The 16,870-nt window shown below is 39.2% G+C and overlaps 1 protein-coding gene across 1 annotated transcript in view; it reads right to left on the bottom strand.

Annotated features, from left to right (window-relative positions):
• Positions 1-631: 631 nt before the first annotated feature.
• The window catches only part of WWC2 (WW and C2 domain containing 2), a 157,989-nt gene continuing 141,750 nt past the window's right edge, over positions 632-16,870 (bottom strand). The window contains exons 21-23 of the mRNA XM_050945314.1: positions 15,566-15,808; positions 7,321-7,448; positions 632-2,465 (exon numbers count right to left, since the gene is read on the bottom strand). Coding sequence (XP_050801271.1) covers positions 2,399-2,465; positions 7,321-7,448; positions 15,566-15,808 — 438 coding nt within the window. The 3' untranslated portion in view covers positions 632-2,398. The remainder of the gene's footprint in view (positions 2,466-7,320; positions 7,449-15,565; positions 15,809-16,870) is intronic.

Raw genomic sequence — 16,870 nt, 5'->3', positions numbered from 1 at the left:
TTAAGAGTAATATTTATAAATTTGAACTTTATGGTTTGTTCATATCCACTTTTAGTTCAGTCTATTGAATGTTTCAGCAGTTTGAATAATTTGAATTAATAAAAACACTCCTCCTCCCCGCCAAATTGTTAAAACCTGCCTATAAATAAGTTTGTAACACTATGAATGATTTGGAAAGTGAGGAGAAAGAGCTTATACATTTAAGTCTGTCTCATTTTAAAAATGAGCAAATTTTGCAAACTAAAGCCATCAGAACATTATAGTTGTGACCACACCCAATCAGAATTTATTTTTTTTATACTCCTCTGAACGTTATTCAACATATAAAGAAACAGCAGCTAGTCTGGCAAGAATTTAGAAAGCTGTAAATATTTCCCACAATAGTTTAACATCAAACATTTTAAATGGCCAGAACTGAACTATATTTAACAGAACATAAATAAGACTGTAAATAAATAAAAAAATAAATCATACGGTACAATTCTACACATCCTACAAACATTTTATATAATCAAACTGAGAAGCTGAAACAGTCAACCTTCATTTCACCTCTACATTAAATGTCAAACTTTTGTTTTTAAAATTTGACCTCACAAGCATGAATCATATCTTCTTGTTTCTAGTAGTCGTCTTCTTTTTTTTTTTTTTTTTTTTTTTTTTTTTAAAAACAATCCAGCAATAAATGGATATCCATGAAGAATTATGCTCAGTCAGTTGGGCTGGCTGGCACCTGTTCAAAACTGTGTGGCATCCAGTTATACATTTAAGAGGTTTGAAATAATAAATGTATTTGTGTATCACAAGAAAATCCTTGGTGTGTTTAACAAGATTCTAGGCACAGAATTTTCTTACCTTGAACTCAGAAGACATTTGCAAACATATTGTAGCTATGTTCTCTTCATCTTTCAACAAGACTAATTACTTTCTGGAAAAGTGAAGTACTATGTATAGGTGGCTTGTCAATATAATCTTTAGGTTAAGGACAAAGATTCTATCCACAGAATTAAAAAACAACAACAGCACAACTTTGAATTTAACATTTTTTTCAAAAAACTTCAGAGATTATGTACTGTAAATACAAGTTTAGCTACATCATTTTGGTGGTAAGATCAACCGAACAGTGTGTTGTAGATGCTTTATTCCAGATCTGATGCAGTAGCATGCTTTCCCAGGGACTATGACAAGAACACCCACATTTTGTAACAAAAAGGTCTGATCAGATAAGATAAAATTCTATTTTGATAGACATCTTGTTCACATTTACTCCTTAAGCTTGTTCAACTTCAATCATTATTCTGAAAAACAGCTTGTATTTTATTTACTTAAAAAAATAATGAGAACTGTAGTACATATCCTACTGAAATATTTGGTTTTCTAGGTCACAGACTTTTCCAGGATGGATTTCTATACCAACAATACTTCTGGTACTTGAGTCAGTGGATTCATTATGAATTTGATCGGTAGTTTTTCCTCTTCTGACAACAGCACAGATTTAATTTTTCCTGAACCTGATCTTTTTTACATACTGCTTGTTGACAAAAGTAGACAACATTTAGGTCAAAAGGTTACATTTCAAGGTAAGATTTTGCAGCACAGTGGTATGACTACTCATATATAAACACCTTGGTGTGAATTTGATTCAGCTTCAGTTTCAGAAAGCAGCTGCCCTTTTGGTAGTTTCACTATAAGAGGTTTTAGGGTTACTGGTCGACCCTTCCCTTCCCCCTCCCCACCTTGCAGATGCAAAGTACTGTACAGTGCAACCCAAAGTACTGTACATTCACAAAATGATATTCCTGCACTCCGTACTCCATGTTCTTCCTTCATAGAAATAAAAAGGACAGTCAAGAAATCATTTTCAGAAACAAAATCTCCATGTAGGTGACGGAAATCTAAACAGCACCTGTTATGAGGCAGCCTTGCTGTTTTGGAAAGGAGCTTGCATTCATGGTTAATTTCAAACTATAAAAAAGTCACACTTGTACAAAAATATTGCATGGCATAACTGCCATCTTCACAGTCTGCTCACATGAAAATAGTGAAAAGATAAACAATCTTCTGTCGAACGTAATATTTCTCAACACAGTGCGGTTCAACAGGATGCACGCTTTCCTTTGTTCCATCTTTACAAAATACGAGCACACATGCGATACATACAAACTTTACAAAATTAGCATCGGTGTACCAGAATTGTTCTACTTTGGTTTTCTGGTAGTTGTGGTTGGTTTGTTTTTTTGAGCCTTTTAACATACAAGAACTCAGTTCGCTGTATTTTACAAATGAACATCTTTATAGTTGGATGTAAAATAGAAGAACTTTAAAAGCAGGAGGCTATAACTACAAAACGTTCATCTAAAAAAAATGAGCAAGTGGAAAAACACTCCAATGAAAAATGTAATTATACATCATCTGCTGGTAGGGATGGTATGTTGATCTTTGCTCTTGTGAAGTAAGCTATCTTCTCTCTAGAATCAGAAAATAAGTTTAAGGAAACCTTTAAAGTGATTAGCAGCTAAAATATCACAAGAACTCCAACAGCTTCAGTATATGATGAATAACGTAGGAGACAGCTCTTTAAAATATCAGTTTTATGCAAAAATTTCAAGTACAAATAATTTGTTCTATTGACTAAAATCCTTAGAGTCAGTGCTTTCAAGCTATCCAATAAATATGCTTGCAGAGAATGCTGTTGCCAGAGAAGTCTGGAATGAAGGGCCTATATTATGCAGATTTATCAAAATAGAGAGAAGCTCCAGTGGGAAGAAAAAATGGAGCTTCTCAGTACAGCAGTGGCAGCAACAAAGAACTCGTAATCATAACAGTGAGATCATGGTAACCATATATCCTAATATGGCATTAAAAGGAGAATAATCACTGCTAAAAAAGCATTTGACATCTGATCCAGACTTTCAGAAAGAAAATTAGTGGAAGGAAAAAACAGGGCAGGAGTAACAAGCTGCATGAATACCCTCAAAAAGAGGTTGATAGAATTGTCACTATATGTGCCAGTTGCTTCCCCAGACCTATTATCATCACCTCAGTCTTATCTGGATTGCACTTCAGTTAGCTAGCTAGCTAGCTCTCATGCATGTGCCAATCTCATCCAGACACTGAACTGGTTTTCAACAGCATTGCATGGCTTATATGGGAAAGATGCAGAGCTCGATGTCATCAGCATACAGAAAGCACCTCCCCATTAGCCCTCTCGGTAGCCCAGTGGACATGATGAAAGAGACAGGGACAAAACAGAACCTTGAACTCCGCAAGACACTGCCCCTAGAGGATAAAGAGCCACACTACTCTTGGCGAGTATTTGGAAAAGGAAGGAACGGTGGTGCTACAGAGCAGCTACGCCTACTCTTGCTACAGTCTACAGCAAATCTGTAACATTTCATAGTGAACAGTATTGAAAACAGCAGATTTATCAGCACAGGCATCAGGATCTTCACACTTCAGTGTGAGATCATCCACCATTACTACCAACGCCAGTCCAAACCCAAGTTTGTACCAGATTGAAAAGTTTCAAGCACATCTGGACCATCTAGATACTCATAACTGTCTATCACCTCCAAAAATGGGAGACTAGACAGTAGTGACATTTAACCACAATGCGAACGTTACATATTGGTTTCTTGAGCAAAGGTTGCACAACAGCTCCCTGAACAGATACCACCTATATGTCCTGTCTCATAGACTCAGACTCATAGACTCTAGGACTGGAAGGGACCTCGAGAGGTCATCGAGTCCAGTCCCCTGCCCTCATGGCAGGACCAAATACTGTTTAGACCATCCCTAATAGACATTTATCTAACCTACTCTTAAATATCTCCAGAGATGGAGATTCCACAACTTCCCTAGGCAATCTATTCTAGTGTTTAACTACCCTGACAGTTAGGAACTTTTTCCTAATGTCCAACCTAAATCTCCCTTGCTGCAGTTTAAGCCCATTGCTTCTTGTTCTGTCATTGGAGGCTAAGGTGAACAAGTTTTCTCCCTCCTCCTGATGACACCCTTTTAGATACCTGAAAACTGCTATCATGTCCCCTCTCAGTCTTCTCTTTTCCAAACTAAACAAACCCAATTCCTTCAGCCTTCCTTCATAGGTCATGTTCTCAAGACCTTTAATCATTCTTGTTGCTCTTCTCTGGACCCTCTCCAATTTCTCCACATCTTTCTTGAAATGCGGTGCCCAGAACTGGACACAATACTCCAGTTGAAGCCTAACCAGCGCAGAGTAAAGCGGAAGAATGACTTCTCGTGTCTTGTTTACAACACACCTGTTTATGCATCCCAGAATCATGTTTGCTTTTTTTGCAACAGTATCACACTGTTGACTCATATTAAGCTTGTGGTCCACTATGACCCTTAGATCTCTTTCTGCCATACTCCTTCCTAGACAGTCTCTTCCCATTCTGTATGTGTGAAACTGATTGTTCCTTCCTAAGTGGAGCACTTTGCATTTATCTTTATTGAACTTCATCCTGTTTACCTCAGACCATTTCTCCAATTTGTCCAGATCATTTTGAATTTTGACCTTGTCCTCCAAAGCAGTTGCAATCCCTCCCAGTTTGGTATCGTCTGCAAACTTAATAAGCGTACTTTCTATGCCAACATCTAAATCGTTGATGAAGATATTGAACAGAGCCGGTCCCAAAACAGACCCTGCGGAACCCCACTTTCCAGCAGGATTGGGAGCCATTAATAACTACTCTCTGAGTACGGTTATCCAGCCAGTTATGCACCCACCTTATAGTAGTCCCATCTAAATTGTACTTTCCTAGTTTATCTATAAGAATATCATGCAAGACCGTATCAAATGCCTTACTAAAGTCTAGGTATATCACATCCACTGCTTCTCCCTTATCCACAAGGCTCGTTATCCTATCAAAGAATGCTATCAGATTAGTTTGACACGATTTGTTCTTTACAAATCCATGCTGGCTATTCCCTATCACCTTACCACCTTCCAAGTGTTTGCAGATGATTTCTTTAATTACTTGCTCCATTATCTTCCCTGGCACAGAAGTTAAACTAACTGGTCTGTAGTTTCCTGGGTTGTTTTTATTTCCCTTTTTATAGATGGGCACTATATTTGCCCTTTTCCAGTCTTCTGGAATCTCCCTCGTCTCCCATGATTTCCCAAAGATAATAGCTAGAGGCTCAGATACCTCCTCTATTAACTCCTTGAGTATTCTAGGATGCATTTCATCAGGCCTGGTGACTTGCAGGCATCTAACTTTTCTAAGTGATTTTTTACTTGCTCTTTTTTTATTTTATCTTCTAAACCTACCCTCTTCCCGTAAGCATTCACTATATTAGATATTCCTTCAGACTTCTCAGTGAAGACTGAAACAAAGAAGTCATTAAGCATCTCTGCCGTTTCCAAGTCTCCCGTTACTGTTTCCCCCTCCTCACTGAGCAGTGGGCCTACCCTGTCCTGTCTGTAGGAGGTGGTTGACAATCTCCACTAGTAATGGACCTACTACTCTTCTGCTGACCTTTACCTGCCAGGAATGAAGTGAATTCAGAAAGACAGCAAAACACCTCTAATAGCTCTCACTGAATTAGATTGAACTTGACTCCTGATCCTGCCTCGCATTCACAGTAGCAGGCAGCCACGCCCAAATCTGCTCAGTTTTATTCACAACATATCCCTCATAACTGGATGAACTTTACCAACTACCCCATGAAGGCAGCTCTGATCAACAAGCTATCTGTCACCCAAACCTAATCTAGTGATTGAGAGGTTTTGGATTATATGGCAGAGGCAAAGAATCTTTCCTTTAAAATCTTATGCCATAGTTATGTGGGAGGCAAAGACTCTTTATGACTCAATATCTCAACATCAGCCTCTGATTTCCGTCACTGGAGACTTTGCTATCATCATTCTAACTTCACCCGTGAAAGGTGATCTGTAGACCAAGGCAATCCATGAGGGCAAAGCCAGATAAGATGGTGCATAGGACACGCCTTATAGATCACGGATGATAAATGTTTACAATATTCTACCAACCCATCAAGAGTGAACTTTCACAGGAATATCTTTCCACAGGGCCTCCTAGAGGTGCTCTACTTTCATTAGTCTTTGAATGGGGACCATTAAAACAGGTCCATCACCTGACAGGACTGGTGCGCCCTAAACTCAAACTGTAAGAGGTTATTTCTCCAATACACTGAGCCTGGTTTCCAACTGCCTAAGCTTGAGCTCTGGTTCAAAACACTAGATCAAGAGTGCAACTACGTGAACTGAGCCAGTAGCTACCAGTTCACATAGTTACATGGCCATCAGGAACTTCAGAGATGATACCAAGGTTTTATCATGCCGATGGATGTTGAAGTCATCGTGTAACTATCAGCCTCAATTCCTCCAACAACCCTATGGTTAGGAGCTTCCACAGTTCATGCCAAGATCTAGGAGAGCAATGGGTTGATAAGCACCCAAAATTAGTCCCAAATTATCTCCATTCCAAGACTCACACACAAGATAAAGACAATATATTTTATCCAGTTCTGCAGTGAGTGACTGCTGTATTCTGAGTTGGAGGCAAACAGCATGGCCATACTACCTCCCCGCTCAGTCTCCTTAGGTTGAATCTGTACTGAATAGCTGGCTGCTGCATCAAAATGGATCCATCGGTATTATCCTACCAGCTTTTAGTGATGCAAGCAAGATCAAGTACTTCATCCTTAAGTCACCACAGGTGACACTATTAACCACCAATCTTGCATTTAATAGCATGAGCCTAAGGCTAGAACTACCAACCTTTTAAAAGTTAACTACAGGCAAAACCGACAGAAATGAAATTTACAAGATTTCATTTCTGGTTTATGCTGAACAAATCCCATAAACAATCTCTACCGGCCTTGGTTCTCCCTGCTGGCTGTCGAAAGGGACTGGAGGGAGCCAAAGACTCACAGCCAGCCATCCAGTTGTGGTGCCAGTTACGAGGATTTCCTGGTCAAATGCATATTGCCTTAACACTCACTATTAGGTGTTCTAGATTGATTGGCATCAGGGAGATTTACTAAAATTATGCCAAAGAACCTCTGTTACTTGAAATTCTGCCCTTTCTCCCCCAACTCTGTTATTTAGTCTCTGAAATCACTAAACTGTTACACATCAGAGCCCTAGATTAAGAGAAGATTTAGATTTGACTAATACAGCATTGGTATATTGGCTTACCCTCATCGATAATTCATGTTGCAACACTGCAGCAAATTGACCAATTCTAAATAAAAGGACGTTCTTAAAATGAGAGCTTAGACTGACTAACTTCACAGATTTAGAAGAGCCAGAAGACCAACCAGAACATGCTGTACCTGAACGACTGCACTTGCAATGGCACTTTCTGGCTCTGTTCCCGTAACCGACATACATCCTTGGAAGCTTTTCTCATCAATTTTTCAGCACTTAAACCCTGTTTCTGTTCCTCCTTTGATTGTTCAGCCTGTAGAGGGGAAAAAATTACAACATCCAGCAATTGACAATTTCAAAGAGGCTGTAGGAGGAAGAATGTGGAGTTAAACTCATCAGGCAAAATCTCTTTAATAAGGGAACGTAGCACAAAGTTACTGACATCTCAAGTAGAAGTGATGAGCATCACTTCAATAGGGAGGTGGGCATTAATTTAGAAAAGGAAAGAATGCACCAGCACTTCTACTAGTTAGATGCCTGAGATGAGATAAATTATTTCCTGGGTTTATAACAGACTAGGGCCATGCCAGTTTGAACAATACCAGTCATTGCCTGGCCAAGCGTTTAGTTACAAAAGGGAAAGAGAAGGTGCCTTCCTCATATTTAAAATACTTCTGCCCATTTATACTCCTTTACAATGCTCATCTTACCAGCTTCTTAAAAAGAGACTGGCTCGTGACTGGAGCTCAGCCCCTCTAATGTTAACAATTTTAGATCTATTACTTACAAATGACCATTTGTTGCAGTATTGCTAAGGAAAATAGTAGGGCTGTCGATTAATTGCAATTAACTCATACAATTAATCAAAAAAATTAATCACGATTAAAAATTAATTGCTATTAATCGCCATTTTAATCGTACTGTTAAACAATAGAATACCAATTGAAATTTATTAAATATTTTGGATTTTTTTCTGCATTTTCATATACACTATAGTCAGTGTTGTAATCGAAATCAAAGTTTACATTATTTTTTATTAAAAATATTTGGCACTGTAAAAATGATAAACAAAAGAAATAGTATTTTTCAATTCACCTCCTACAAGTACTGTAGGGCAATTGCTTTGTCATGAAAGTGCAACTTACAAATATAGGTTTTTTTTGTTACATAACTGAACTCAAAACCAAAACAATTGGAAACTTTAGAGCCTACAAGTCCACTCAGTCCTACTTCTTGTTCAGCCACTTGCTAAGACAAACAAGTTTGTTTACATTTACGGGAGATAATTCTGCCCAATTCTTATTTACAATGTCACCAGAAAGTGAGAACAGGTGTTCACATGGCACTGTTCTAGCCAGCATTGCAAGATATTTACATGCCAGATATGCTAAACATGTGTATGCCTCTTCATGCTTCAGCCACCATTCCAGAGGACATCCTTCCATGCTGATGATGCTCGTTAAAAAAATAATGCGTTAATTAAATTTGTGACTGAACTTCTTGGGGGAGAATTTTATGTCCCCTGCTCTGTTTTACCAGCATTCTGCCATATATTTCATGTTACAGCAGTCTAGGATGATGACCCAGCACATGTTTGTTTTAAGAACAGTTTCACTGCAGATTTGACAACACACAAAGAAGGTACCAATGTGAAATTTCTAAAAATAGCTACAGCATTCGACCCAAGATTTAAGTATCTGAAGTGCTGTCCAAAATCTGAGAGGGATGAGGTGTGGAGAATGCTTTCAGAAGTCTTAAAAGAGCAACACACTGATGCAGAAACTACAGAACCCAAACCAAGAAAGAAAATCAATCTTCTGCTGGTGGCATCTGACTCAGATAATGAAAATGAACATGCATCAGACCACTCTGCTTTAAATCGTTAACAAGTAGAACTCGTCATCAGCGTGGATACGTCTTCTGGAATGGTGGTTGAAACAGGAAGGGACACATGAATCTTTAGCACATCTGGCACGTAAATATCTTACAATGCCGGCTACAACTGTGCCATGTGAATGCCTGTTCTCACTTTCAGGTGACATTGTGAACAGGAAGCGGGCAGCACTATCTCCTGCAAATGTAAACAGACTTGTTTGGCTGAGTGACTGGCTAAACAAGAAGCAGGACTGAGTGGACGTGTAGGTTCTAAAGTTTTACATGTTTTTATTTTTGAAAGCAGTTGTTTTTTGGTGCATAATTCTACATTTTTAAGTTCAACAGTCATGATAAAGAGACTGCACTACAGTACTTGTATTAGGTGAACTGAAAAATACTATTTTTTTCTTACAGTGAAAATACTTGTAATCCAAAATAAATAAGAAGTGAGCACTGTACACTTTGTATTCTATGTTGCAATTGAAATCAATATATTTAAAAATGTAGAAAAATCCAAAAAGTATTAAAATAACCTGTATTCTTTTTTTTTTTAAATTGCACAATTTATTATGATAATTTTTTTTAATCGCTTCACAGCCCTAGAAAATAGTATTTTTGTGGCAGTCACCAAATTGCACCATGGAGTTGGGGTACAGCCACGCAGCATTTTGGAGCAAGTGAGAGCCCATCCCTCTCCCTAGGTTCAGAGCCAAGTTCCAGCCTGAGCCACAGCTTCAAAGTGCTGTCTACACAGCTACTTTTAGAGTGTTAGTGTGAACACTGCTAGCCCAAGTCTGTCGACACACACCGGGAGGCTCACTCCTGCTTGTGTCTTCATAGCATTTTGGAGCATCTTGAATGTATGGGCTACAAAAAGCAGCACACTTGCAACCTGTTGAAAATGAACATCACTAATTTGCCTTCAACATCAAAGTCTATTGTACTAACATTTTTTTATATGCTCCTATTTCTTGCACTTCATTTTTTTAAATAGAGGCAATTTTGCAATAATATAAGAGAAAATATCCACTTCAGAACATTAATACTTAACCACGTATTTTAAAGGTGAGAGAAGGAAAAACTAAGCATCAAAAATAGCTGTTTTTCCTGTATGTTAACAATCATTATATTAAAAAATTGTTCTACTATACTTGCATTGTGTGTCTGCACCAATGATTATAGAAAAGTTACCACCTCGAATAAAGCTATGGTTTATTAGTATCACTGCTGAAACCACACACCCATCCCTCTGGAAATCCCTCCCTCCCCTCAAAACATCAAGTCAGATTTTAAAATTGAGGTTAATACAGAAATATTTTCCCCATTAGTTCTTGGACATTAGCAAGCATGGTATATAGACAGCAAGAATAGCAATCTGCAACTTATTGCTGGCAATGTAAAGTAACACTTGGAACATTAATATATGTTTTGTCAGTGTCCATCTATTAAAATCACAAGCATTCCCAGCTAATGTTAACTATCGCAGTATGTAAGCATATACTATTTCAAGTTCTCTACTTTTATTTTCACTTCACATATCTATGATATTTCTGGAAATTGTACCACATTTAAGAGTAAATAGCAGGAAAGGAATGTGCTGCCTCTGATAAATGCAGAAACAAAACATTTACAGTGAGAAAGACAGACTGTTAAAAGAAAATTCTCAGCAGATCTGGAAAAAGCTCTCCCTGGGTCAGATCTGCATTTTCAGCACAGGGAAGAAAAGGTCACAGCCACATGGTAATGTTTTTTTTTTCTATGGTTCAAGAAAGATAAAATAGCCCCAATTCTCTCCCTTCCTGGTAAGATAAGTGTGGGTCTCAGTGTTTCACTTGCTTCTGCAAAACGTTACAAAATCATTTTAATAAAGGATAGAGAGGCATTTATAGAAGTTCTGGTGAACTAGGTAACCTTTTAGTATGGATGTAAGGAGTCATATAGTACAACACGATCATGTCACAGCTTACAGTTTGTAATTATCTGGGGACAGCACTTGAAAGAGTGACTGGTAGGGCTTCTTGTTATTCAAAGCCTTGAATTAACTCACTTCAGTACTTAACAACACCCAAGGAGTCTGTGCTAGCACTACAGGCAGGGGCAACAGACTGGCCACTCTGCCAGACCTGAAACGACCTGTTACATCCCTGCCCACCAACCCATTTATCAAAGTGCTTGCAGCTCCCATTTCAAAACCTGAAAAAAATAGCAGTGAAGAAGTATGTTTTCAGAGCACTTTCAGTAACTGAGCTGCAGGCCCTGTTTCCCCTACCTGAGCAATTCCTACATCAGGTACTGGAGGCGCCATGAGCCTGCACTCTCATGTTTAATTGGGAAGGGGCTGAGTTTGCACCTTCCCTCAATGGAAGCAGCAGGCACTTCAGCTGATGATGGATTTCCCAAGGAGGCAGATACCTCAGTAAACAGGCCCTGTGCCTCTGTACTAGCTCCCCAGCCCCTCTCTCCCTCACCTCCAACTTTGTCTGAACCCAAAGCAGTATGGTTTCTGATTGGGATCCCCTACTAACCATTGCTCTTAGAGACCCCTTGGTGGCAAGAGGTCATGAGGGAATGTTCCCACCAACAGTAGAACCCACATCCCGTCCTTGTCCCAACCCTGCCCAGGACACACAACCTGGACTCCATGGGGGTACTGGAACATGCCACAGAGGCTGCACTTTGCTTTTGCTGAGTCTCCCCCATCTTGATCCCCCGTGTTCTTGTACCTTTCACCTGCAGGTATGGAGGGGACAAGGACACTCTGAAAAAAGCAATGCAGATCACTTGGCTCTTGCTAACTCGTTTTATTAAAGCTCAGTGCAGCATCACCAAGCTACCACATCACACACTGTAGGTGAAAAGGTGAGTGAGCCTCAGGAAAACTGAGCACAGGAAAGCTCTCCCCTGTCTAAGCGCATGAGTTCCCAAATCATTGTACAGAACAGACCCACATGACGATAGACATTTTCTCTTCTCCCATTACTAACAGAATGGACCATCTCTTCTCCCCATTCATGAATGTGGTGATCATCTCCCTTCATCAGTGTAAGGAGCTGAGACAGTGATTAGGTGAATTTACCTCATGTAAAGCGGTAAGGGCTTAAGTGTACTTAATCAATCATACACACACAGAGGCTAGTAACATATAAGGAGGTGCATAACCAATATAATCAATACAATGAGTTAGGGTTACCTGTAAATAACCCTTTTTGGGAAGAAGTGCAAAACAAAGCCATTTGCCTAATTCAGATTTAACTTACTGTGTATTCTCTTATTCAGCTCTTGAAATGTCCCTGATATTTGGGTACAACAAGGATGAAGTTACAATGAAAAGTCACAATGACCCAGCCAAATATAATCAGAATAAACAAGGAAAGTCCCCAAAGTACCAGACAAATACACAAGTTATACAGGTAAACAAGTTATATAATTTAGGGCACAATGCAGAAGGTTATATTTGTTCAAAAAATGTTATTATTATGTAATGAATCAAAGGAGAGGGGTATTGATAAAAGTACAGAATCATTTTGGGTATAAAAGACTGTACTGAGACGTTAAGCCTTTGCCTAGGGTGTGTGCAGCCTGTTCACTGGCCTGCCACCCTCAACTGATCACTATGATGTGGTACTTTGTACCTATGCTGAAATAAATCTGTTCGTTGGATCCGAACACTGGAATTAGCAGTGATTTTGTCTGTTAGAGCAAGCAGTCATCGTCTGCTTTGCAGACATTTAATATGAGTGTTTAGATCTTTTGGAAAAAAAAGAATAAAAATGTCTAACTTTTGCTGTTCTTTCCACTTCTCCTTCCCACTTGCTCCATTTTTCTCAGCTGAAAACCAGGTGAACAGCTATCACCCAACTCTCTGCAGACCACTAAAAAGTGCTCTACAGAGCACAGTTTGGCAGCCTCTGAGCAGATTAATGCCCGGGGTGAGTAAGTTTCATATTGATTCAATGCAACAATTCATTTCTGAGCAGCTGTTCTAATTTCCTACACTGAATTGCAGTATGAAAGCGCACAGGATATCAGTTCAAAACTTCTTAAAAATGAAAGACTCTCAAAACAAAAATTTGAATTAACTCTGTCAGGGGATTTTTAAGATCTGAGGTTTTGACTCAGGCCCAACATTTATATTGTTTTTTAACACTGCCTAAAAAGAAACATCTGTCGATGGCAGTTTTGTTTTACTATACAGTCTTTATTTCTGCAATTGTACTTTAAAAAATATCAGTGCTGCAAGCACAACATGTAAAAAGGGTGCTGAAACCAAAGATCTGTCTATGTGGCATTAACCTCATACTACAGATTATCTCCAAATGGAAAGGTTAATTTACCAAACAGGGAAATAGAATGGGCTTTTTTTTTTTTTTTTAAATAATGAAATTTGGAAACCTTTCCCAGAATGGTACAGTAGATCAGAACTTTAGAGGACTATACTCTAGATATGTAAATACTGAGGATGTGATGAGAGCTGTTTTAGGGAACTCATTTTATTTATTATTAAAATATTAAGACACCTGGATCTTATTTTGAAATGCTGGACAATGTTTCTATTTTTTCTGATCTCTTCTGTCTCCTTAACCCTATTCAAACCAGAAGAAATACATCCCATTGCTGAAGAACTATACAAGGTTCTCTGCATTATGGATGATCACACTAGTCCTGTTGGAGTAGGGGATATACACCCTATATGCGCCGGAGAGGTCTCCACATTGGCTCCAAATAGGTTGCTGTGGTGGAACTGTTGTAACAGACCAGAAAGGGACCACTGAGTTTTTGTTTACACTGGTGACTGGGAAATCCCCCAAGCCTTCAGGTTTTGTTTTCACTGAAGATTATCTAAAATTCTCCCACACTTGGTCCTAACTATGCTGGGACTTGCAGGCTTTGTAAAGAAATACACTCATGTTGTCTAGACTAGCCTGTTTAGCCTACACAGTGGTAAAGTGGCACTAGCAGTCAGTCTACAACAGCATTCTCAACATTGCTAGCACTGTTGGGGACTGCGTCAGTACTAAAACAACCAACCATAACCACTCAACGCAACCGCAGGAAAGTATCCTACAAGCTCTCAGTGTAGACAGCTGTAGGAGGTGCAGAGAGACTGATTCGTAGCCTGGAACAGAGGTATTAGAAGAGACTGTACTGTAGCATTACAATCTGAATGCAACTTGGGGGTGGATGCCATTCTCCTTAATTCTCCACAGAAGCCTAGGCTTTGCATTGGGAACTTCAGCCATTGGTTCCCTGACACTAGAAATGTAAATTAAGGGACCTTTACAGTGCTAACTAATGCAGAGATCTGTACATGGTAATGGGGATAACTATGGATTGGAGTAATCTTTTATTTTTTAATAAGCTAATAGCTTCATATTTGTCTACAGTGTGGAGGTAGAAATAAGGTCTGATACTCAATTGCTTAACAATTTTATCTTTTTTTCCTTAAATAATCGAACTCTTCTAGTTACAAAACAAGAAGGAGCTTAAACATACACAGAGAATCCACGTGGATAAAAATAACAAACTTTGCACTGTCAGCACATTTCACCCAAGAATCTCCAAGAATTTTTCCCAACGCGGAGCTCTCCACGCTACTGTGTGTTAGTATTGCATAACCATTTTAGAAAACAAGGAACTGAGGGACAGAGAGGATGTGTGTCTTGCTTACAGAGAGTCTGTGGTAGATCCAGTAATTGATCCAGGCAATGTGAGCCCCTACATTGCTCTGATCAGTAGACTATTTTACATACTATTTCTTACTTATTTTTTAATCTTTTCTGAAATGCATCTACCTCCTGGTGGGTGAAACTCAGCTCTCCCTGGCCAAAGTCAGAAAAAGGGTGTTCTGAAGGACAAACTCAGCTGGGGTGGGGGTCCTGTGGGGCTGCTGCACAGCCCCTTCACAGGTATTATTACAGTCTATAGTCTCAAATCATGTCTTCTGTCTCTCTGTGCCCTCTTTGTTGAGGTTTCTAGTCAGCTACATCTGTGTAGAGTTTGAGCCAGCTACCCCTGAATAGCAACCCCCCCCCCCCAACAAAACAAAAACATTGACTTCAATGGGAGGAGGACTGGGATTTAAGATTATTAAATCTTTAAACGGATTTCTATATTGTTTCAGTACACAAACCCCGCCTTCAAATGAAAAAGAGTGTTTCACCTCCAAATTAATTGGCTACTCAATTTGATGTTCAACTTCAGAATAACATTACTTCCAGTGTTCAGCGAATTCTAGGTTTAAATAAATAAATAAATAACTTGATCTTGGATTAATTCTTTAGTAGATGTTTTCCTTAGATTTCCCATGATCCTTTACTCATGTTACATAATTCAGCTTTGTAATTAGTTAAACTTAATACTCTTGTAAATATCTTCTAAAAACATCTAAACAACCAAATCAATCGAAGAACCTATAGTAAAGGGTTTTTAATTGTTTTTGTTTAGTACCACTATGGACCCATTCCATCTATAGACAGGACATTTTTCATTTGTGCTTCCTTCACAACCAGACTGTAACTACTACTACTATGATGGCGTTTTGTTCACTATTTATACCTGCTTTTCAGCTTGTTTCAAGAGCTTTTGGAATCGCTCATCCTCCAACACACACTGGGGAAGGTCAGTCTCTCCTCTGGCTTTCATCTCCTCAAGCTTCTGTTTAAGATCGCGCAGTGCCTGAAGTTCATCGTTCAGCCGATTCTGTCGCGTTCGAGATGCCTGGAGGTCCAGCTCCAAGTCAAGAGAAGTGCGTACAGGGGGCTCTTGCGTAGCTCTTCGCATGATCGACTGGCACACAGGCTGAATTGTTCAGGAATGATAATGTAATAAAAAGTAAGACTACATTTAGTATACAAAGGCTGAGGTAAGGAGTCGCCAGCTGGGTAAGGAATGTTCACATTTACTTTTTCTGAGCACAAGTTGCCATACTAGATCAGGTCAAAGTCCACAGGCCATCTACTCTGGAACTCTGCTTCTGGCAGCAGGGAGTGCCTAAAGATTCACAAGATGCTGTAAAACTCCTATAGTTTGCACATTACAGATGCCATATGGCTATGCTAGAATAGCCATGCAAGCACAGCCCCCACTCCCAGGAGTTTTTCTGTCCAGCAGAGCACTACCTCCCTTAATGACATTAGCTATGTTGCCAGAAGCTCTCTCTCATGAAGATAGCTGCATCTACAGTGGGGCTTTTGTTGGCATAACTATGTCGGTCAGGGGTATGGTTTTTTCACTCCCTTGACTGATGTAGCTATGCTGACATAATTTATGTGTAGACCAAAAGCCTTAGTGAAAAATTGCTTTCTGACCTTCATAGCAACACAATTATAAAGTATGAGATTTAATAGTCATTAGCTTTCCTAGCTTTGCATGTGTGTCATTAATAGTTATAAAATTATCCAGGACTTCTAAAATTCCAGACATAGCATTTGATTCAATGACCTCCCATAGCAGGCCACAGTCCAGCAAGGCACTTAAATAAATGTCTAACTTTAAGCACGAGTAGTCCCATCGATTTCAGTAGGACTATTAATTTTCTAAAGTACCTTGCTGATTTGGGAATGCCAGAGATTGACCATAGTCTGTAAACAAGTATTTCCCTTTCAGTGCTTCAAAATTTATTTCCTTTAATTTAACTGAGTTTCCTCACATGATGGTCAGAGTAACCCCACCCCCCGACTTTGCAATCTCTTCTCCCACATCAACTCTGCCATCCTGCTAAGTACAGTCAGTCTTCCTTAGACCCTTTCAATGCTTGTTTTATCTCTGATGCCTAGTAACCAAAAATGGACACAGCCCCCTAGGTGAGAATGTACATTTCATTTTATGTATTGTCATAATATCCTTTTCTCCTTCAAATCC

This window comes from Gopherus flavomarginatus, chromosome 3 (assembly GCF_025201925.1).
Source record: "Gopherus flavomarginatus isolate rGopFla2 chromosome 3, rGopFla2.mat.asm, whole genome shotgun sequence".
Lineage (NCBI taxonomy): Eukaryota > Metazoa > Chordata > Testudines > Testudinidae > Gopherus > Gopherus flavomarginatus.
Note: the sequence above shows the minus strand (reverse complement) of the source record. Positions and strands in the feature narration are given on the sequence as shown.